Source organism: Corythoichthys intestinalis, chromosome 2 (genome assembly GCF_030265065.1).
Source record: "Corythoichthys intestinalis isolate RoL2023-P3 chromosome 2, ASM3026506v1, whole genome shotgun sequence".
Taxonomy (NCBI): domain Eukaryota; kingdom Metazoa; phylum Chordata; class Actinopteri; order Syngnathiformes; family Syngnathidae; genus Corythoichthys; species Corythoichthys intestinalis.
The window spans coordinates 44,584,987-44,607,264 of record NC_080396.1 but is presented as its reverse complement, the minus strand read 5'-3'; the positions used below and the strand labels follow the sequence as shown (position 1 = coordinate 44,607,264).

The 22,278-nt window shown below is 39.6% G+C and overlaps 1 protein-coding gene across 5 annotated transcripts in view; it reads left to right on the top strand.

The window, feature by feature from the left end:
• LOC130912452 (diacylglycerol kinase zeta-like) overlaps window positions 1-19,807 on the top strand; it is a 115,374-nt gene extending 95,567 nt beyond the window's left edge. For 3 of the 5 annotated variants that reach the window (XM_057830554.1, XM_057830552.1, XM_057830553.1), the window contains 5 exons: window positions 9,855-9,895; window positions 10,019-10,139; window positions 10,216-10,252; window positions 13,672-13,771; window positions 17,444-19,807. In XM_057830554.1, the coding sequence (XP_057686537.1) occupies window positions 9,855-9,895; window positions 10,019-10,139; window positions 10,216-10,252; window positions 13,672-13,771; window positions 17,444-17,560 (416 nt within the window). In that variant the 3' untranslated portion in view covers window positions 17,561-19,807. The remainder of the gene's footprint in view (window positions 1-9,854; window positions 9,896-10,018; window positions 10,140-10,215; window positions 10,253-13,671; window positions 13,772-17,443) is intronic. The other 2 variants (XM_057830557.1, XM_057830555.1) reach the window with 2 other exon arrangements.
• Window positions 19,808-22,278: the final 2,471 nt, after the last annotated feature.

Sequence of the window (22,278 nt, the reverse complement as noted above, 5' to 3'; positions counted from 1 at the left end):
AGCTTTTTAACTTGAAAAGTGTCAAGCATGATAACACAGCCTGAGCAGGCTGGGTTCATCAATCACTGAGTAGTTTGTATATCCAATTATTGCAAGCTAGTCCCCAACCTGACTATGCTGCCAATTATTTTCCTTGTGTCTTACTAGGGCTGGGCGATATGGCCTTAAACATGTATCACGATAAATTGAGCAGATTTATCTCGATAACGATAAATGACGATAAATTCGCCCAAGCGGACTGTTAAATAATTTGAAAATCTGAATCAATGCATGAAATACAGATTAACTATTTCTTGTTGATTTATTTACCAGCATTCAATTTGATATACTGTATTTAACAATTGTACATGCAGTCTAAACATTAAATTTATACAAATTAGGGCTGTCAAAAATTATCGCGTTAACTGGCGTTAATTTTTTTAATTAATCACGTTAAAATATTTGACGCAATTAACGCACTTGCCCAGCTCAGAAATATTTAAATGTCACTAGAGTGAAAGGCCCACCTGTTAATTGTTTTGCGGAGTTTTGCTGCCCTCTGCTGGCGTTTGGGTGCGACTGATTTTATAGTGTAAGTAATTATTGCCATCAACAATGGCGGGCTACTAGTTTATTTTTTGATTGAAAATTTAACAAATTTTATTAAAACGAAAATATTAAGAGGGGTTTTAATATAAAATTTCTATAACTGATTTAGAACTGATTTATTGTTATAATAAACAAATACAGTCCTTATGTACCGCATGTTGAAAATATATATCCATCTTGCGTCTTATCTTTCCATTCCAACAATAATTTAGAGAAAAATATGGCATATTATATAGATGGTTTGAATTGTGATTAATTACGATTAATTAATTTTTAAGCTGTAATTAACTCTATTAAAAATTGTAATCGTTTGACAGCCCTAATAAAAATGTATTGTAAGCAATAAGAATTCAAGTATGAACATTTATAACAGCGTGTATGACTTGAACAATGTACATTGTCAAAATCAATATGCCTGTGCAAACATGTAATTGTAACACAAATGACTTGCAGCTTGAACAGTACACTTCAAAAAGACAACTTATTGTTAATGGCTGCTGTGATATAATTATTAAATACAAGTGTTTACTTTATGGTTTAAGGCCCCCCGCCCCCCCAGTGCATTTTTTCATAAATGCACGCACAATAAAAATAGCTGGGGCCATTTCTCGGTCATTATAAGTTTCGCCGTTGGATTGTACTTTATGCAGAATTCTTTACCATCACAAAAGCTATCAGAGGAATCACACACACAGACAGATACAAAATAACGCCACATAGTAATTGCTAGATGCAGTCCGTGCCCAATCCACTCATTAAGTTCAGCCGTTTCGACCAGGTTAGAGCCTCTATCCGACTCCATAACGTTCATTTGTAGCGTTAGCCGCTAGCTAGCGTTAGCCTGGCTACCAGTAGAAAGCACTGAAAGCACCATCTCCGGAAATCGTGAGAACAAAGGAGGACAGCGGGTGAAAGCCCGTCTGGATGCCACCAAGAGTCTACTAAATGTCGGTTGAAAGTTTGGTGAACCTCCCTTAAGCCACACTCCATCACGTTTTGCTTGTAGCGTTAGCTGCTAGCGTTAGCTTACCGGGCTTTTGTTTGATTGGCTTCCTGATGATCACGTGACTCCCTACGTAAGCACATTCACTGCTTTCTTAAAGGGGAATGTACATAGACGAACAACACAGAATCAAAGCGGGATGAAAAGACTATTTTCTTGTTTTATTAATTTACCGAATTTACCGACATGGTCAAAATTACGTCGGTCATCGTTAAGAATTTCGGTGACGGTAAATTTTCGGTTTACCGCCCTGCTCTATGTCTTACCTAAAGTTTTTTTTTTAAGTGGCAAAAAAAATAGATACCTTCACACTCTATTCAAGTTTTCTATTAAAGATTAATGATCGAAAAATAATAATGCAGAAATGGCATCAAAGTATTGATGGAAGAATCACATAGTGAGTGTCCAGTTAGATTTCAGGAGGCATGTCTGTTAGTTTCAAGGGGGTTCTTTCATCTGTTCTGGCCGTGTAAATCCTCAATGAATTTGAGCAAATTGACATTTCAAATAAGCCTAATTGTGGCTATGACAGGCCCTGACACTTTTGACCTATTGATATTCATTACACAACGTCTATCTCAGCGCGTTCGTGTTTGCTAGTTTTTGACACACACTGACAGATCCCATAAGGTCAGGTAGGTTGCATCAAACAGAATAGTTCAGTGGAGCATGTGACGTGCGAGCGTGTGTGTATGCTTGTTTTTTTTCTTTATAGTGAACCCCAGTTTGTCTTGGGTATCAGTTCCAGCTATCCACGATTGGTGATAATCAATACTGTATATAAAAACATCATCTTTATTTATTTATTTTAAACTTGTCCCAGATATATTCCAAATTTTTACAACAGAAGGAGACATACTTTTTCTTTAGCGTCTGTCCTCTCTTTTTGCAAAAATGGAGAATTTTGCTATACGACTTGGCTAGGTAAGAGGTGAAGTCTTCTCGCCTTATACTTTTTAATGACACTCCTAGTTAAAGTCAACTCTCAAGCTGACACCTAAAAGAGAATTCAACATTTTTAACCAAACATTCAGCAAAAGCATATCATCACCAAATCATTGTACTCCAGTCAAATGTCATTTAATATAAAATGACCAAGAATGTTATCTATTTAAATACTTTGTGCAGCGGTATTTCATATGAACATAATTTATATTAGGTGTTGTCTAACACTTTAGTTCAACCACAGCCATACAGGTACACAAACACACTCCCAGACACAATATTCACAATATAGAGGGGTTGGGCAAAATAATTGAAACACATAACATTTTTGCATCATAATCATTGAACATAATTGTTAAAGAATGGCATGAGGAACATTTTAATGAGGTTGACCATCCCGTATGGCTGGCACAATCCCCAGATCTCAACAATATTGAGCATTTATGGTCAGTTTTATTGATTTTAATTAAGACCTTGATTTCCACTGCCATCGTCTTCAAAGAGTTAGAGAGTATTCTAACTGAAGAATGGCTTAAAATTCCTTTGGAAACAATTCACAAGTTGTATGAATCAATACCTCGGAGAACTGAAGCTGTAATTGCCGCAAAAGTCGGCCCTACAGTACACCATGTTAAATTAGTTTTTGTTCATTTCTTAAGGTCTTTTAATTATTTTGTCCAACCCCTATACAGGGCAGTTCCTGACCAATTTGGTAATATATTTGATTCAAAGGATACAGTATCATTTAGCTTTAGCAGTATGTCATCTAAACACTTTGTAAATAACCGCTAGCTTGCAAATGCGCTAAGTATACGTGTTTATGCAATTAAAAAAAGTTTTTTTTCATCACAACAAACCTCTGTCTGTTTCACGTTTATGCTCCTCTTCTTTCTTCTTTCTAAATTGCGACCATGAGGGCTTTTGTCTTTTCATGACATCATCACTGTAACGTCGCTCAATTGAGGAGGCTAAAAATAACACCTTCAGGTAGCTTGTTAGTCTGCGGGGGGGTGAGTGGGATTAGAGACTGTGGTGAAGTTACCACATCACCGGAAACAGTGAAACAGGCAGAAGGCACATTAGAAAAATGATATCATTATTGTTTAAAGACTTACAGTATACTATATGTATTGTTCTTTTGTTTTATTGTCTTGTATAATTTTTTGAACACTGCTATCATCGAATATTATTTGAACAATTTTCTTGACTACCTTTTGGACGCTGCAACGCCCCTAGTATTTGCCTAGCTCGCCTTATGGACCGCATGGGTCTGCCCCTGTATATATAAAAATACACACTAGGGATGTCCGATCCAGGTTTTTGCATTTCTGATCCGATACCGATATTGTTTTGCACTTCCGATCCGATACCGACCTATCTGAGCATGTGTTAAAGTTTAAAATTATTTAGCCTCCTTACTTAGTTGTCAGACTCATGTTGAAAAAGGTTTTAGTACTCTTGATAACAACTAGCCAGCTGAATTAGGTGAGTTTGAATAACACACAACGGTTGGCAACAAGAAACTGACCTGTTTATTCAGTGACAAACACAAAACATTATAAATAACAAACAGAAATGGCATAGTCAGTCAGTAAAATGTGCAAATAATATTGTAAACTGTCAGGAATGAGCAGGCAGGCAGGTGGTGTGGACCCAAATGCAGGGAAACAAAAAAAAAGGCAGCAAGGCAGTGAACTCAAAAAACGTTTTAATAATAACTAACAAAAATCACAAAGTACAAACAAAAGGACTATGGATCAACAAAACTTACTTAAACGGATGGACAGGTACACGAGGGCTTGGACGGGTCTTGACTTTGGTAAAGACAGACATAGACAATGACGCAACAAAGAGTGACAAGAAACTGGGTCATTATATACGCAGACAAGGGGTAACGAGACGAGGAACAGCTGGGTAACACAGGTGGATGCAGATTGCAGGATACACTGGGAAAACACACACAGGTGAGAGCAATGGGTAATCACAGGGACAAGTCACACAAGGAGAAACCAAACACAAAACCTAACAGTACCCCCCCCCCCCAAGGGACGGATCCCAGACGTCCCGAGGAAACAAAAAGTCAGAAGGTTGCTCGGAGGAGGGAGCAACACCAGCCCGTCACGGCCAGTCAGGCGGGCGTCCAGGACGCCAGACGTGGGCCGATCGCACGGGTCGATCGGGAGGGCGCCCGGGGCGCCAGACATTGGGTGACCGCACGGGCAGATCAGGCGGGCGTCCCAGACGAGGTAGTGCTCCGTCGTCCATACCGCCACGTTGTGGCAGGAAACGGGGAGCAGCATCGTCGGGGCGAGGGTCAGGAACAGAGTCGGAATCGTCGTGCGGACCAGGAACGGAGTCGGAGTCGTCGTGCGGACCAGGAACGGAGTCTGAGTCGTCGTGCGGACCAGGAACGGAGTCGGAGTCGTCGTGCGGACCAGGAACGGAGTCGGAGTCGTCGTGCGGACCAGGAACGGAGTCGGAGTCGTCGTGCGGACCAGGAACGGAGTCGGAGTCGTCATGCGGACCAGGAACAGAGTCGGAGTCGTCGTGCGGACCAGGAACAGAGTCGGAGTCGTCGTGCGGACCAGGAACAGAGTCGGAGTAGTCTGCTGGCGGAACAGCTTTTGGGTCGTCCAGAGTCGGAGTAGTCTGCTGGCGGAACAGCTTTTGGGTCGTCTCCTGGCGTGACAGCGTCTGGTTCGTCGTCGTCTGCTGGCGTGACAGCAGCGGAGTCGTCGTCGTCTGCTGGCGTGACAGCAGCGGAGTCGTCTGCTGGCGTGACAGCAGCGGAGTCGTCGTCGTCTGCTGGCGTGACAGCAGCGGAGTCGTCGTCGTCTGCTGGCGTGACAGCAGCGGAGTCGTCGTCGTCGTCTGCTGGCGTGACAGCAGCGGAGTCGTCGTCGTCGACTGCTGGCGGAACAGCAGCGGAGTCGCAGGAGACTGCTGGCTGAACAGCAGCGGAGTCGCAGGAGACTGCTGGCGGAACAGCAGCGGAGTCGCAGGAGACTGCTGGCGGGAGCACAAGACCGCGGGGAGTCGGCGCGGGAAGAACTTGACTGCGGAGAGTCGGCGCGGGAAGAACTTGACTGCGGGGAGCCGGCGCGGGAGGAACTTGACTGCGGGGAGCCGGCGCGGGAGGAACTTGACTGCGGGGAGCCGGCGCGGGAGGAACTTGACTGCGGGGAGCCGGCGCGGGAGGAACTTGACTGCGGGGAGCCGGCGCGGGAGGAACTTGACTGCGGGGAGCCGGCGCGGGTCCATGCCGTCGGCGTGGACGAGCACGCTGAGGCTTCCGGACGATGTGCTGTGGCAGACTGGGTGGCACATTACATGGTGAAGGAGGGTAGTAGGAACCACAGCCCTTACCTGGGCGCCCCCTGCTGGCCACCACGCGGAGGTCCAGTGTAGATAGCCAAACGGGAACCCAGGTAAGGGTCCAGGGAAAAAGGCTGGGAAGGGGACGTGGTATGACTGAGCCGTGACAAAAACTGAGAGGGTGAAGAATAGGGCATAGCATCAAAATCTGGGTAGGAGTCGGTGTCAGAAAGAAAATCATATGAACTGTGATATTCTTCAAAATCAGAAAAATCGGAATCTAAAAAGACGTGGCGAGGCAGAACATAATCGGGAACGGGCGGATGAACGTCGGCATGCATGCCGGTGCCGGATCTTTCCCGCTGGGTCCACAAGTGGTTGCGTCATTATGTCAGGAATGAGCGGGCAGGCAGGTGGTGTGGACCCAAATGCAGGGAAACAAAAAAAAAAGGCAGCAAGGCAGTGAACTCAAACAACGTTTTAATAATAACTAACAAAAATCACAAAGTACAAACAAAAGGACTATGGATCAACAAAACTTATTTAAACGGATGGACAGGTACGCGAGGGCTTGGACGGGTCTTGACTTTGGTAAAGACAGACATAGACAATGACGCAACAAGGAGTGACAAGAAACTGGGTCATTATATACGCAGACAAGGGGTAATGAGACGAGGAACAGCTGGGTAACACAGGTGGATTCAGATTGCAGGATACACTGAGAAAACACACACAGGTGAGAGCAATGGGTAATCACAGGGACAAGTCACACAAGGAGAAACCAAACACAAAACCTAACAGTAAACTCTCTTAAAAAAGCAAAACACACCAACAACCTCAGTGGAAAATCCCACAAATCCCCCAAGCTATTAGATGCTTTTAATGTTTCGTGCATTAGTTACAAAAATTGTATAAAAAGCCTCTCAGGTTTAAACAAACGACTATTTCAGTATCAAGTTAACATTTTAAAACAGTAAATAAAATACTCAAGTCCCCATTCTGTATCAGCAGCTTTAAACTACATTCAATTCATTTAATTTTGCGAATCAACTGTTAAAGTTGTTAAAATTGCTCCCGTTAATCCATAATTTCCCTTCTGTCTACTTTCGACATGTGAAAGTTTTAAAACTGTTTTGAAGTCAAGATTTTGCCGATTTAGGAGTATTTTAGATAAAAAGTTAATTAGGTTCCCTTGGTAGGTTCACAACAGCCTACTAGGGAAGTCTTCTGCTTTAAGATGGCGGCTGTTTACTAACGCATCTGGTTTTCAATACTTCAATGTTGCTAACGCAGTCGAGTCTGTCATTTTGCATCTAGTTCTATATACATATAATATCTATTATCTCCAGTAAAACGACATTGACGTAGTTTGTTGCGGCTGTCAGCAGTCAGGTATTCTTGCGTTTTTTATCCAGCGGCATGAGTTGAGCTAAAGCCGTGTGTTGAGCATTGGCATTACCCGGGTCTAAAACATGTTATGTTTACTTTCGGGACGCAATGTGGTCAGTTTCTCATTGCGTCCCGAAGACCGCGCTGTGTATTAGTTCCGCTTTACTTGACATATTTCAATAATCGGAATTTGGATGTTTGTGAATCGTTCTCGAATCTTCAGCGGCCGAATCGCGTGTTGGATGGTGCGTCTTAACTCACGTGAGATAATGGCTCGTCATCCAGAATGAATTCTTCGGCAATGACTATTGTTATTCCCTGGGCTTTGGGACTGTCGAGTGCCAGTTTGTTACACATAGCAAAACTTTCTGCCAGTGTTAGTTGCGTAGGACCTTTCTTTTTGTCTTCGTTTTTCTTAACATACTTCTCATATTGTTTGTGGTGGTATTTCGCTAAGTGCTTGATTAGGTTGGTTGTATTAAAACTTCTCACAGCTTTACCACTACGCTTGACTTTATTGTGGCATATGTTGCTCTCTGCCTCTTCGTCTTTGTCGTCCTTTAAGGTGAAATGATCCCACAAAGCTGACATTTTTACCGATAAAGTCTCTCGGTAAATTGGGAGACGGTAATGTAAATGTAGTGTGTTGAAGGTGTGCCGTAAAATGCGGACCGGATTTTAGGGAAACCGAAGCAAAAACTGGAATGGATTATGTAAATCGGTGCGCTGGAAAACCCGGACCGGTCTTAAAAAAAAAAAACTGGATCGGAAGTCTGGATCGGAATTTTTCCCGTGTTCCGATCCGATACCGATGCACATTTTTTTGCCCATATCGGCGTCCGATCCGATTCAAATATCGGATCAGGACATCTCTAATACACACTAAGCATCCCAATGCAAGACTTCAAAGGATTTAGTGAAAATTTGTGCAAGCAATGCATGCAGCTCGCTTACTGCTATGCTGTCCCTTGTAGCCTTGAATGCACTCACTAGCCTTTCTCTTTTGGTGAAACAGCAGTGAATTCTTTTTTTTAATATGAAAAAAAAACACTTGCTACTTTTAAGACGGTGTTTGCCATGATTTCAATAAATCATATACTCTTTCCATTTCTTTGGTTAAAAGACAGAATAAAATAATGTACCTGTATAATTTATCCAATTAAATCGTACAGCAAGTATTTCTCAGTATTCATATCAGTACAACAACAATCAGTAGACCGTTAATTCAAGCTATCAGCAAAAAACGTTAGTGTTGGTTAGCTTATAGCACGGTGTGATTATCTCATATTAGCCTCTGGCTCTATCAGAGTCTTATCACACACAAATCGATTCACGCGTCCTAGACATCAATAAGAATGGAATCCTGTACTTCTTCAGTCTAATGAGTCAAGGTTTAGAAATTTCAGGTGCTTTCTCTGTGCTCCTGCAGTAAGTTTAATAACAATTCCTCCCGATTATTGTGCTGGTCCAACCTGCAATTTATAGGAAACGTTTGGTTGTGGTTATTGCTGTCAAGGGAGGCTCAACCACCAATTGTACTGGGTAATTATAAAGGTTCCCATACTCTTTTTTTACCCTGCACTGTGAACGTCTACTTGTTGTGTCAAATAAAGCATAGAACTTTATTTTAATAGTTTGTGTTGCATTAGTTTGAAAAGACCACATTTGCCTATTATGGTGACTTAGAAGAAGATACGATCACATTTTAAGGGCAATTTACGCAGAAATCCAAGTAATTTCAAAAAGTTCTTTTTCTTTGGCAATTTACGCAGAAATCCAGGTAATTTCAAAGAGTTCTGTTTCTTTTAAGTGCGTGTGTGTGTCTGTTGATCTTGTATTGCCTTGCAGCCACAAGAGCTCTTAAAGATTTTTTGTCAGATCTAAGTCTACTGTATCTCTGTCTCTCCCTCTCTTTGTCTCCCTCTTTTTCTCTCTCACTCGCTCTTTCTCTGCCTCACATAACTGGATTAGGTCTCTGCTTTTTAGATTGAGGGGCGGTGAGAGCAAGGATTGAGGTCAACCTAATGAACATTCATCTCAGTGCCTTCCTTTAGCTGTATACAGTCTTTGTTTTGACAAAACCAAGCTGTTGTTGTTGATTTTTTTTTTAAGTATATGTGTATTTTTTAGTTTAGAATCAATTGAAGTACTGTCCTTTAGTTGGACAATGTATGATAAAGCTATCTTTTTGTTCATATTCCCCCAATTTTTTCACTTTTAATTACAGAAACTAAAAGCTGTTGGCTGCACTATCATTGTGGGTATTTTGACATATATTGATTGGACCAATGGTGCTTTTGGAGTTTGCTAGCTGCACTTGCGACCAACAGTGAGAAAAAAATTGGGAAAATTGTGCAGGCAAAGGATTCAGGGGAAAAATATATGTAATATAACAACATCATGCAAACCAATATTTATTTCTTGTATTTCATTCATTCATTTGGTTTGAAATTTGTTTTGTTTTCCTAAATACGCTATTTATTTATACAGCACTTTGTTGCAGTTGTGATGATCTTGAATTGCATTATAAATAGCGTTGAATTGAGTGTAAAAATTAGATTTCTTAAGGATTTGGAATTTCTTTTACAGTTATATAATGCTTGTGTCTTTGCAGAGCTGCTGATACAGTGTGTAAAGAACAACAATATGAAAAAGGTGAGTCTAACTGTGAAATTTGATCATTTTCCTAATAGTGGTATGCAAATTCAATTTAGACAGTATTTGAAATTATTTTGAAGCTACATTAAATACTTGTCTCTGTGTCTGTGGGGGTAAAAGCTTCAGGAGCTACATGAGAAAGGATGTGACCTCACATGTGTTGACCAATCAGGCTGCAGCCTGCTGCACCATGCTGTCAGTATGGGAAGCAAGGAGATGGTTCGCTTCATCCTTGACAACGGTAACTGTGGTCATTATATGGAGTTACAATACTACTCTTAAGTAAAAACTCATTGGCCATCTGTTTGATTTTGCAGCTCCAAATGACCTCATTGATGTGACAGAACACATAAAGTGAGTTCATGTTTGCTTTTCTTCTCCATTAAATGTGTCAAGATGTGTTCTGCCTGAAACAACTGACCGATGTTGCCAAAGCCTCTCTGTGTGCCACAAGCTAAAAATGAATGTACAACCCCTAGCAAAAAGTATGGAATCACCAGTCTCGGATGAGCACGCACTCAAGACATTTTATCATGTAGAACAAACTCAGATAAAAATCTTGAAAAAAATCATGAATTAGTTCAAAAGTGCAACTCTTTAGCATTCAGAAACACTAAAAGAAATGAATTTAAAAAATGTTACTTTTATTGAGCAAGTGCAGTGAAATATATAGGGAATCACTCCATTCAGAGGAAAAAAAATATGTAAGAATGAGAAACAAAGAAATACCAATCAAAACACATCTCTAGTATTTAGTAGTATCTAGTATCTCTAGTATTTGTCTTTTATGACAGCTTGCAGTTTCTGAGGCATGGACTTGATGAGTATTCTTCATCAATTTGGTGCCAACTCTCTTTGATTGCAGTTGCCAGATCATCCTTGCAGGTCGGAGCCTTGCTGTGGACCATTTTTTTCAATTTCCACCAAAGGTTTTCAATAGGGTTGAGATCTGGGCTATTTGCAGGCCATGCTTCAGCTTGTCAAGAGTCAAGAATCTGCATTGGGGGTGGCGTGGCTCAGTGGTAGAGTAGTCGTCCACCAACCCAGAGGTTGTGGGTTCGATTCTTCGCCCTGATGAACTTGCCTAAGTATCCTTGAGCAAGATACTAAACCCCATGTTGCTCCTGGTGCTGCGTCACCAGTAGGTGAATGGCGCGATAGTGTAAAGCGCTTTGAGTGCCTTGAAAGGTGGAAAAGCGCTATATAAGTGTAACACCATTTACCAACACCATTGGACAAGGTGTCAAGAGTCAAGAATCTGCATTGGACAAGGTGATGATGCTGGAACTTTTGTTTGATGCTGTTCCAGTTAGATTTACAAAGATGACTGCCTGAAGAAGACATCAAAATTCCCTCAGTCCTTGATGATATGGGGCTGCATGTCAGGCAAGGGCACTGGGGAGATGGCCGTGGTTAAATCATCAATAAATGCACAAGCTTACATTGAAATTTTAGACAGATTTCTTATCCCTTCAATTGAAAATATGTCATTTTCCAAGATGGCAATGCATCATGACACAGAGCTAAAACTGTTAAAGCATTCCATGGAGAAAGACTCGTCCAGTCAATGTCATGGCCTGCAAATAGCCCAGATCTCAACCTTATTGATAACCTGTGGTGGAAATTGAAAAAAAGGTCCACAGCAAAGCTCCGACCTGCAAGGATGATCTGGCAACTGCAATCAAAGAGAGTTGGCACCAAATTGATGAAGAATACTCATCAAGTCCATGCCTCAGAGAAGTATTTCTTCCCCCGCCATTGGTCGTTCGTGTCTGTTGCGTTGCTACTGTTGTGAACAGTAGTGACGTATTTCACTTGTTCATGACGTACAGGTTGTATTAATGTGGATATGCATTCATAGTAAAAAAGCGCCAAAAATTTGGTTGCTGAAAATTTGCTGACGAAAACTGACTAAAAACGTGGTTTCGGTTTTGTTCCAAACTGCTTTTTTCACTGAAATAACTGTGCCGAAACCTGAAGTTGCTTTGACGCAAGCAAAAAGCTCAGTATTTTTACACTTCTCTTAGAGTACACTTTAACGGTGAATGAGGATGTGTTGGCTGGCTGCAGCCATTTGCACCTATAACAGAAGCCCACCCATGGCATTCACTTACCACCGTTAGAATTTCTCTCTTCTTGCTCCCTTTGAGCAGATAGAAACAAGGCTACCAAGTTGTCTTTTTTTTAAAGCTTTGGAAACTTTTATTTTGCTCTCATTGCTGCGCGTGGGTAAGCTCTCTCAGGGACTCCACTGCACAGGGTGCATTCCGTTCAAGGGCCACTCCGAGAAAAGAGCTTCAAAATGATCCCTTCAATTGCCACCCGGAAACACCAATGCAAGTGACAGAACACCCAAAAATAATAATATACTGAACTGAAAATTCGACACACTTTCTTGAACCAATATCATATTATATTAGCATTTTTAAACAGGCATTTTACACAAATGGATCAGGTTAAACATTTAATTTAGTGTTTGATCTCATTTTATGTTGCGCTGAGGATGAAATAGATAATTTTGCAATTTTGATCTTTAAGAATTCCGATTAAAAAAAGAATACATAACATAAAAAAAATTAAGTCTGAATAATTATTAGCTGGTGTTTTTTTTACATAAATATAAATACAGTGGTACCTCGACATACGAACCCGTCGACATTTGATTCTTTCGACATCCGATATAAAATTTGACTCGTCATTTGTCTCGACATGTGACGACATGCTCGAAATACGATGATTTACAACAGCCTCGTAATATCATTGTTATTCTATCATTCTCCAAAGACTGCAGCATGGCGGATTTTCTAGTAAGAGAAATTAACATGGGTCCCAAGAAGGTTAGTGCAAGTGGTGAAAAAAGGCAAAGCTTATCATTGAAATTAAGATGGAAATGATGGAATATGTCTACAATCTTTGCCACTCTTCATTAATTAAGGTGACAATTATTATTATTGTAAATTTGGCAAGGAAGTCGCCAGCTTCGTCATGTTTTTAATCATTTATTTCAGAAATTGTACAACACAACACTGCCAACGTCCGCGTTAGCCGACAGCAACAAAAAAACATGAAAAGTGACAGTAAAAACTGTAATGCACCTCTTTCACTCATCAGTCGCACGATGCGTTCAGGAACAGCATGCAAAACACCACAACCACCATATTAAAACCCGATTTGTTACATTATTATAATTATTCCCAATTTGTATTTATAATTTATTTGTTTCGCTATGTGTAATTGCTATTTGTAATTGTGCATGCAGTATTCATGAAGGATTTAGCATAGGTTTTTGGGCTGTGGAAGGAATTAATCGAATTATCATGTATTCTTATGGGAAAATCCCAGTCGTCATACGACCATTTTGACTTACAACCCAGGTTCTGGAATGAATTAAATTCGTATGTAGAGGTACCACCGTATATATTTTTTGAATAGTAATTGGTTTCAGTTTGCTGCTTCAGTTTTGTCACACTCCGTTTCAGCCAAGAATTTTCATTTCGGTGCATCCCTAGTTTATAGTGCAGACATGTCGGTATGCTGTATATCTTTTTATCCACGTAGAAATGAGCCCAAGACAGATTTGAAAAAAACCCAAACTGGGCTTTTCATAGCGTGTGAAAGTTATGTGTCACATATGGTCAAAGAAGTTGGAATTCATCTGCAGTGTGTACAGTTAAGGTACCAAAGTGTAGACAGCTTGATAGGCATTGACACATGATGCCAATACAAAATCAGTTGAGTTGTGTGGGTTTCATGCTGCTTTTGGTCTGCTCCAGGGGTGAAACAGTTCTTCATCGAGCCGCGTCACTGTGTCACAGGACCATCTGCCATTACCTGGTAGAAGCAGGAGCCTCGCTGATGAAAACTGACATGCAGGTTGGTGAACAAAAACAATAATACTGTAGAGTACAATAAATCCTGTCATTTGTGGCTGTTTCATAAAGAAATGAATAATATATACCGATTTGTGGGGCACAGTTAGATCATAAATGTAGGATAGTAGGGGTGTAACAGTACACACAAATCTGTTCGGTACGTACCTTGGTTTTGAGGTCACGGTTCGGTTAATTTTCGGTACAGTAAGAAAACAAAATGCAAAATATAAATGTGCTAGTTGTTTATTACACACCTTTGTGCTTTCAACAATAGGAACATTAGCCTATACAAAGCTAGAATTCTGCTCAAAAAGTAGTGGGTATTTAAAGATAATCCAACAACAATTTGCCTTTCAGACCCCGCGTATTGGTCAGCTTTCTTTCTGAAAGAAAGAAGAAAAAAAGTGCTGTGCTAAAGAGAAAAGCAATCCCAATGACAAAGATTTTAACGTGTATTTTACAAATGAAATGCCTCAATGAATCTTTTTTTTTTTCTTATGAACGGTTTTCAAAAGCTTTATTGGTGGATTTTCTCAAGTTAAAGCGCCACACAGAAATTAATAAATTTAATTTTGTTAGCAAGATCTGTGTATTATTCTTATTATTTAATTACAGGCATTTTAGCTCATTTCAATTTATTTTAATGGGCTATTATTTATTTTATAATGTGTTTATATTTTAAAAATGTGATGTAGTATTAATTTATATTGTATATTTTACGTTGCATAACTTTAGTTCCTATGTGAATATTAGCTCCTACTTGTTTTGTTGTGGTAGGAGGGTTTTGTATTGAACATGTGGCAGTGTTGGTTATTATTATAGCAGAGAATACAGCAGTAAATCAACAAAGACAAGTCAACTGTGCCCCGATCAACCACTCAAGAGATCTGATGGACTCAAAAAGACGGTTACGATTGCATATTAGTTTGAAAATCGACCGGATCCACCGTATTTTTACACAAGTGACTTCCAGTCTGCCCGATCCTAGCTACCGGTAGTAGTATTGACGCAGGAGGGTCGCGTCTCGCGTCAAATAATAAACTCTGCCGTTCTTTCCGCGTGCGTCGTGTTGTGCCGCTTCTGGGACGCGTCTAACACGCGGCCACACTGCGACTGGTGTGCATTGGCTGATTGACTTTAACGCCCACGTTTCACTGCGTTCTCGGCTGCGGCCACGTTGTCGCGCCGTTGACATTTCTGGGTTATACTGTCCTACCGTTTTGGTCCTCATTATAGAGAAGATGGAGTAAATATAATCTACACAAAGAAACTGTAACCCGATCGACTCACATCCTCGAAAAGTAAGGGTTACATTACGTCAGAAACTCGTTGGGTACGCCTCCGTTCCGAACCGAGCACCACGTACCGAAACGGTTCAATACAAATACATGTACCGTTACACCCTTATAGGATAGTGTGTTCAGTTCATTTTGACTAGGAGCGCTGGTAGTGAATCATGTTTCAGTGCCACTGAAGGTGATAGACATGCCCATGCTTGTAAAGATTCTCGTGTTTTACTACAAACAATCAGTGGTCAAAAATTTGAATCCTGTTGCAGATCTAGAAAAATATGGACTTTGTTGACTGGCTGTTTGAGAGATGCTAGTTTGTCTGAGTGACTGTCAAGAATCCCTTGAGCAAAACACTGAAGCTCCAAACTGCTCAGAGCTGTTTCATCTTATGACATCTCTCCCTTGCCAGCATGTCCGGATGCATTTGTTACTTTGCAGAGTAACGCATAGAGGCATTAGTGCAGAGTGTGAAGGCACATTTATTTCTATAGCACGAGATAAAACTGCAGCGCTATACTCAAGTCAAAAAAGTAAAAAAAAAAAGAAAAAAAAGAAAAAAAAACTTTAAAACTGAAGTGAGGGAAAAATCACAATGTACAGTAAGAGAAAGCAGATTGATGATCAAGTTGAAATCACAAAACAAAAACAAAAAAAATGTTTTGGTTTTAGGAAAAAATGTGATGAAAATAAATAAGATTTTGAGGAAATATGTTCCACAGTTTAGAAAGCACAGGACACATTTTACACGGTGTACTTCTGGTTCTGGAAACAAAAAGCATGGAACGGTAACCTAAAGAGTCACAAAGCTTTCAAAGGTTGGGAAAGTTTTATCTATTTATTTATTTGCTCTTTTTTTGTTTGTTTACATGAACGCTTAAGGTTTTATAGGGCACTCATTTAACTCATTGGTCACCACTGACGGTGCTTAACCCACCTATTTCGCTGTCAACCCTCCCAGTCAAAATGGACTGGATGTCTATTATTGTCAATGCCAGGCAAAGAGTTAGACACTATGAAATTAACAACGACCAAAAAACAAGAAACAAAAAAAACTTTGACTTCTTAGTGTTATTATAACCAAAATTTATTTAAGTGTATTTGGTTTTATTAAATATATATATATATATATATATATGTATATATATGTGTGTGTGTGTGTGTGTGCGTGTGTGTGTGTATATATGGCGGAAGGCTGAAAAAGCAGTTTGTGCCCTTGCACCCGTTTAAAATAAACTGCTCTATTTTACCCCAAAAGAACTGTTGTGTGTGATAGAATAATATGTCTATGCTGCCATAGCAGTTTCATGGCGTATTAAGCCCCCGAACTGTTCTTAATTTGTCCGTTTTACCCTGAAGACCCCTGTTTACAGACAGAGCGCAACCACTTTTGTTTCAATCCAGCCATAAAAAGAAGCTAAGTAATCAATTTATTTTTCTAAATGTCATTTTTAGCTTAGAATCATTGATTAAACATCAAAACAACTCTTTTGACACCAAACATGTGCTTTATTCTTCATATATTTGAAGTGTAAATGTAAAAAAGTCACTGGAATCCAATGAACAAAATAAATGGAAATGTGCACCAACCAAAAATACGACATAAAATGATAAAAAGCTGACAGTTTTTGGCAGGCTGGGTCACAGCTTCGTGTGGCCATTCAGTTACGAACACACACATACTTGTCTCGGAGGTTCTTCCATTTTTTTATGCATTCGCTGAGCTCCAGCCCCGTATTTTCAGTATTTTCCGATTTTCTCCTTTCACGAATTGCTTGCCATTTGACAATCTTTATAATGCCTTCTCGAAACATTGTACAGCTGGTCGTACTTGTGGACCTCTTTGGTGATCCTCTCGTCGGCTTGGTCCATTTTTGAGTGTAGCTCAAAAATATTTGTATATGGCGGTGATTTCGCGCTGAACCGGAAACAACAGTCTGAGCGGACCGATCACAGTCCATTTGCACCATGCGTTGACGTGACGCACAGTCAGGATTCTGTGGAGGTGCACGTCAGGCCACGCCGCCGGGTCGTAAATCAGGTCTGCCTTGACGGCGTAAGTATGCTGCAGAAGCATAACTCATAGATTTCCTTAAAACATTTGTGCTCCTTGAAGAGGGATTACAGTTGCCTGAATTAATAGTTAAAACCACAAATATCCCACGGACATTTAACCCAAAACACTTCAACAGGGACGCCGCCATCTAGCCTCGCCCACTAACTTTTAATCAGAAATCTAACACAGCTGCAGTTAGATTTGTGATTAGATTGGAGAGTCTAGGGTAGAGCGAGCAAGCATGTGTTGACAAATATTCATTGAAAATGAAAAAAAGACCCCAAACTTTTAGAATATGAGTAAAAACTCCAAACATCTCTCTCCTCAGGGTGATACCCCAAAGAACCGAGCCGAGAGGGCTCATGATGCTGAGCTGGCAGCTTACCTGGAGAACCGGCAACACTACCAGATGATCCAGAGGGAGGACCAAGAAACGGCTGTCTAAGCATCTTAAGATCTAAAGGACTAGAAGCTGCACAGTGAGAGTGGAGCTGTGCCAAAAGTCATCATGACGTGGACAAGTACATACCGTATTTTCAAAGAAATATCTCAGGACATTTTATTTCCTGTAGTCGCAGTAGAGCAAACACAGTTTGTTGATGTGTTGTGACGATAGCTGGCGCTGTAGTCGGGGATCACAAAAACGTATGACGTAACTACAAATGTTTGAGATTTCAAAATGTACTTTTTTTTTAAATTACTTAAATAGACATTGCCATCAAGGGGCCACTATGTTTTGTTTGTTTGGACCCAAAGTTTCTCTTCACATGACTGACAAAGCAGGAATGGATATAAAACTAGAAGCCTAATATAACAAATGCGTTCCTAATTTAGTTGTATTTTTGTTGTTGCCTTTTTTACTTAAGTGTGCATACTGCATAGTAAATTATTTTAAAAGTTGCTTGTAAAGCAGCTGGCCAAATATTCACGTACCAAAAAGATGGCTCGAATTTGTTTAAAACTTTTAGCATTTGATGTTAGCATCTTTAAGTTACAACATCATTTGTTTGTATTTATACTTGCCAATTTTACCTTTCGATTTTGTTGATACACTGGTTGTGAGATATTTTGTTTGTTTTGTTTTGATGTCTGTACGTAGTTAATAAAAAAAAAAAGTCCAGTGTTTTCAGTTCCTGTTCCACTGTTTTTTTTTTTTTTTTTGGTTACTCAAAGCATGATTGTTCAACTACCATAATCGTCAACAAATTGTTAGCAATTTCTGAACAAAATATTAATTATTGGTTGGTATAGACAAAAGTGGTCAAAGTTTATTTAACTACATATGTTTTTTCTCTATTAGCCACATCATTATACAACGTTAGACACATTTCATTAATGTCATTTTGACATTTTTTAAATTACATTTTAACACAAATGTCTGGTCTATTTGAGTTTATGTATTAACATAGTCAGATGATTACATCTAAACCCTTTTAGACAATGGTAACATTTCTAATGATTTTCTTCAACAACCAAAAAGTAATATGACGAGCCTGAATTTGAAAATATGAAGAATAGACTTCATTAAAATCCGATCGAATATTTAGGTATTTACAGTAAGGGCCGTTTTATTCGTAGTACTTTGAGTGGGTGTGGCTAAAGAATGGCAGTTGATTCACAAGAAATTCATTAGCCAAGTGCGCTCTAGTCTCTAGTTACTGCAGGACAAGTTGATAATAGTCTGGAAATGATATACGTAACGTCTTGAGTTGGCATTTGATAGCAGTTTGAATGGTCAAATACAAAGAGCTCAATTTAACAGGGTATCCGCGGGGTCTTAAAAAGTCCAAAAAAGTCTTAAATCCAACAATTTAAATCTAAGGCCAGAAAATGTCTAAAATTCTCCTAAGATCTTATAAAAGGTCTTAAATTCTATTTGGAGAGGTCTTTAAAATATATTGACCTTACTTTTATTCAGAACATGCATAAATTTTAGTCTAATTTTTAAATGTTTCGATTTTTGAGGACGCTATGTCGTAACTACAAAGCGGAACTACCTGTGCTGCCTGGTAGGAATTTATCAAACGCAAGCAGGTTTTGCTGTGCGCCCGCAGTTGCGTGTTGACAGTTTAGTTAGCATAGTCATAGCGGAGGAAACATTTACAGATTTTAGATTGACTGAAACCGATTTACAGTAGTTTTCATAGATGGGTAAGTGCAAATTTGTGATTCTTGGCTCGAGAACGAACAGTTCAGCACATTGTTGAAGCCGGTAGAGGGAAACTCGTATGAAGTTGATTGCACTTTGTCCAAGAAAATTTTAAAACTTGGAACATTGGGTATCAAGGCATTGGAATCCCATTACAAATTTGTCCCAAGAAAATTTTAAAACTTGGAACATCGGGTATCAAGGCATTGGAATCCCATTACAAATTTGAAAAGCACAAGGCGGTCATAAAATGCATACAGCAAACACCGTTTGTGTTTCACGTGTTTGTTTACAAAGCAGAATAAATTCATATACTTTGCAAGTAATTCCAGTCTTCCAATTTTATTTCAAATCTTTTGAAAATTTTTTGCCGTTATCGATGTAAAATGGGTCTTAAATTGTATTCATTGTGGGCTTTAAAAGTCTTAAATTTAGCTTGTAGAACCCTGCAGAGACCCTGTTCAAGAAGAGGACACCAACAGAGTAGTCTGATGAAAACATTATGCGTAAATGTGTACAAAAGTAAATTATATATTTGATGGGACGGCACAGGAAAAAAGGGCACTTTGATACAATCCCATTTCCAACAAATTTGGGAGGTTAAACATGGATAAAAACAAGATTCCACAAATCATAAATATGATTCATTACAAAGACATTTAATGTTCAAACTGATACTTTATTATTGTTATTATTATTTTTTGCATTAATCATTAATTTATAGGTTTTGGGCTACAACATGCTACAAATGAGCTGGGCAGGGTCATGTTTAGCACTTTGTTTTACTGTAGCACCTTTTAACAACATTCAGTAAACATTTGGGAACTGAGGACACTTGTTGAAGCTTTGTAGGTGGAATTTTTTTCCAATTCTTGCTTGATATACACCTGCAGCTGTTCAACAGTCCGTTGTATTTTACACTTCATAATGTGCACACATATTCAATGGAAGACAGGTCTTCACTGTAGGCAGGCCAGTCCAGTACCCATACTCTTTAACTACCAAGCCACAGTGTTGTAACACGTGCTGAATGTGGTTTGGCATGTGTCTTGCTGATAGGAGTGGGAACCTCCTGTTACCTCACGATACGATACGATTTGCGATACAAAGCTCACGATTACGATGATCTGACGATATGGTGATACAACGCTTATCGATACATTGGTCAGGAAATCATTCTAGGATATTCTACAAACAACTAATGAACAGAAAAACAAGCTTCTGCTGTGAATTGGAATGAATTTATCACTAGTAGACGTCCAATCCATTTGAACTGCGAGGGTGGCAGCCCACTTCAAACGGATTGAACGTCTATGGCCATCATTGGCAACCACTGCCAGGCAATGAGGTAATTTTGGGCCATTTAAGGTCATTTACCTGTTGATTTTCAGTTACTTCCTGTTGATTTGGGGGTATTTTATGGGTCACTTCCAGTTTATTTTGAGTTACAGAACAGTGACCTGGGAATCACCCAAATGATTAGGTAGTGACTCAAACTCAACAGTAAATGACCTGTAAATAAACAGCAAATGACCTGTAAATGCCCCGAAAAATCGGACATAATGACTGGAAATGCTCTGGTGTCGAATTAGTGCTGCAACGATTAATCAATTAACTCGAGTATTCAATTAGAAAAAAAGATTCAAATTAAATTTTGCTGCTTCGAGTATTCGTTTAATTAAAGTGGCGTTGATATGGTTTGTTTTGAAAGTGTTTGCATTTATTTTCATTGATTTGGGTGGATACACGGTTCTCTAGTCTACTTCATTTTACATGGCTGAATTCATCTGCTCCCTGTTAAGACCAACAAAAGCTAAGTTTTTCATGAGCTAATGATTTTTTTAATGCATTCGTAATTTAGTTTAAAGGTATATTTAGTCTTTTTTTGTGGGAATATGTGTCTGAGCCATTTGTTAAGAGCATTGTAAAAAAGCGTTAGTATTTGGCGGCTGGCAGACTTTTACTCTGTAAGTTAGCCAATTGTTCCTTTGTTGTACATAGATCCTCTTTTTAGTTTCATATACCGTGTGAGGTTCAGCTCAGGTATTTTAATTTTTTATGTTCCTTATCCGATTACTCAGTTATTCGAAATAAGTAGTTCATCGATTAATCGGCTAATAAAATAATCAATAGCTGCAGCCCTGTTTCAAATGAACGAACGTTCCCAGTCTAAATGATTTGGGCGTCGAGCACTGTCAATGGCAGCCTTAGAGCTACCTGATATACTATTATGGTGGAAGATTTTGGTAGCAACTTGTTGGTCCCCCTTTTTTTTCTTTTTTTTTTTAAAATTGCCACCTTTTTAAAACGATATCTCGATTCTTGGCAGGAGCATATCAATAACCTTTTGGGATACAAAGTATCACGATATATCACCATTTCGATATATTGTCATACCCCTACTTGCTGAAATGAAAAAGACTACTTGGATGGCAACATATTGTTCCTCCAAAACCTGTTTGTATCTTTCAGCATTAATGCTGCACAAACACAACCCCATACCATCACAGATGCTGGCATTGCATCCACAACAGTCCAGATAATTCTTTTCCCCTTTGGCCCTAAGGATACAACGTCCACAATCTCCAAAAACATTTTGAAATGTGGACTTGTCAGGACACAGAACACTTTCCCATCTTTGCATCAGTCGATATTTCGTTCTAAGCATTTTTGAGTCCTGTTGATTAATTGATTTTTCTTTGCATAGTCTAACATGCATTTGCATGGTCTAAATTGCGCTTACGGATATAGCACCAAATTGTATTTATTGACATTTGTTTTCTGAAGTGTTCCTAAGCCCATGTAGTGATATCATCATTGATGCCAGTTTTTGATAGGGTGCCACCTAAGGCTTTGAGGGTCACGGGCATTCGGTGTTGGTATTCGGCCTTGTCGCCCATATGTAGTGATTTCTCTAAAACTATTGATGACGATATGGACTAATTTCTTGCAATTGTAAATTGAGGAACATTGTCTCTAAATCGTTCGACTATTTTCTCATGCACATGTTGTCT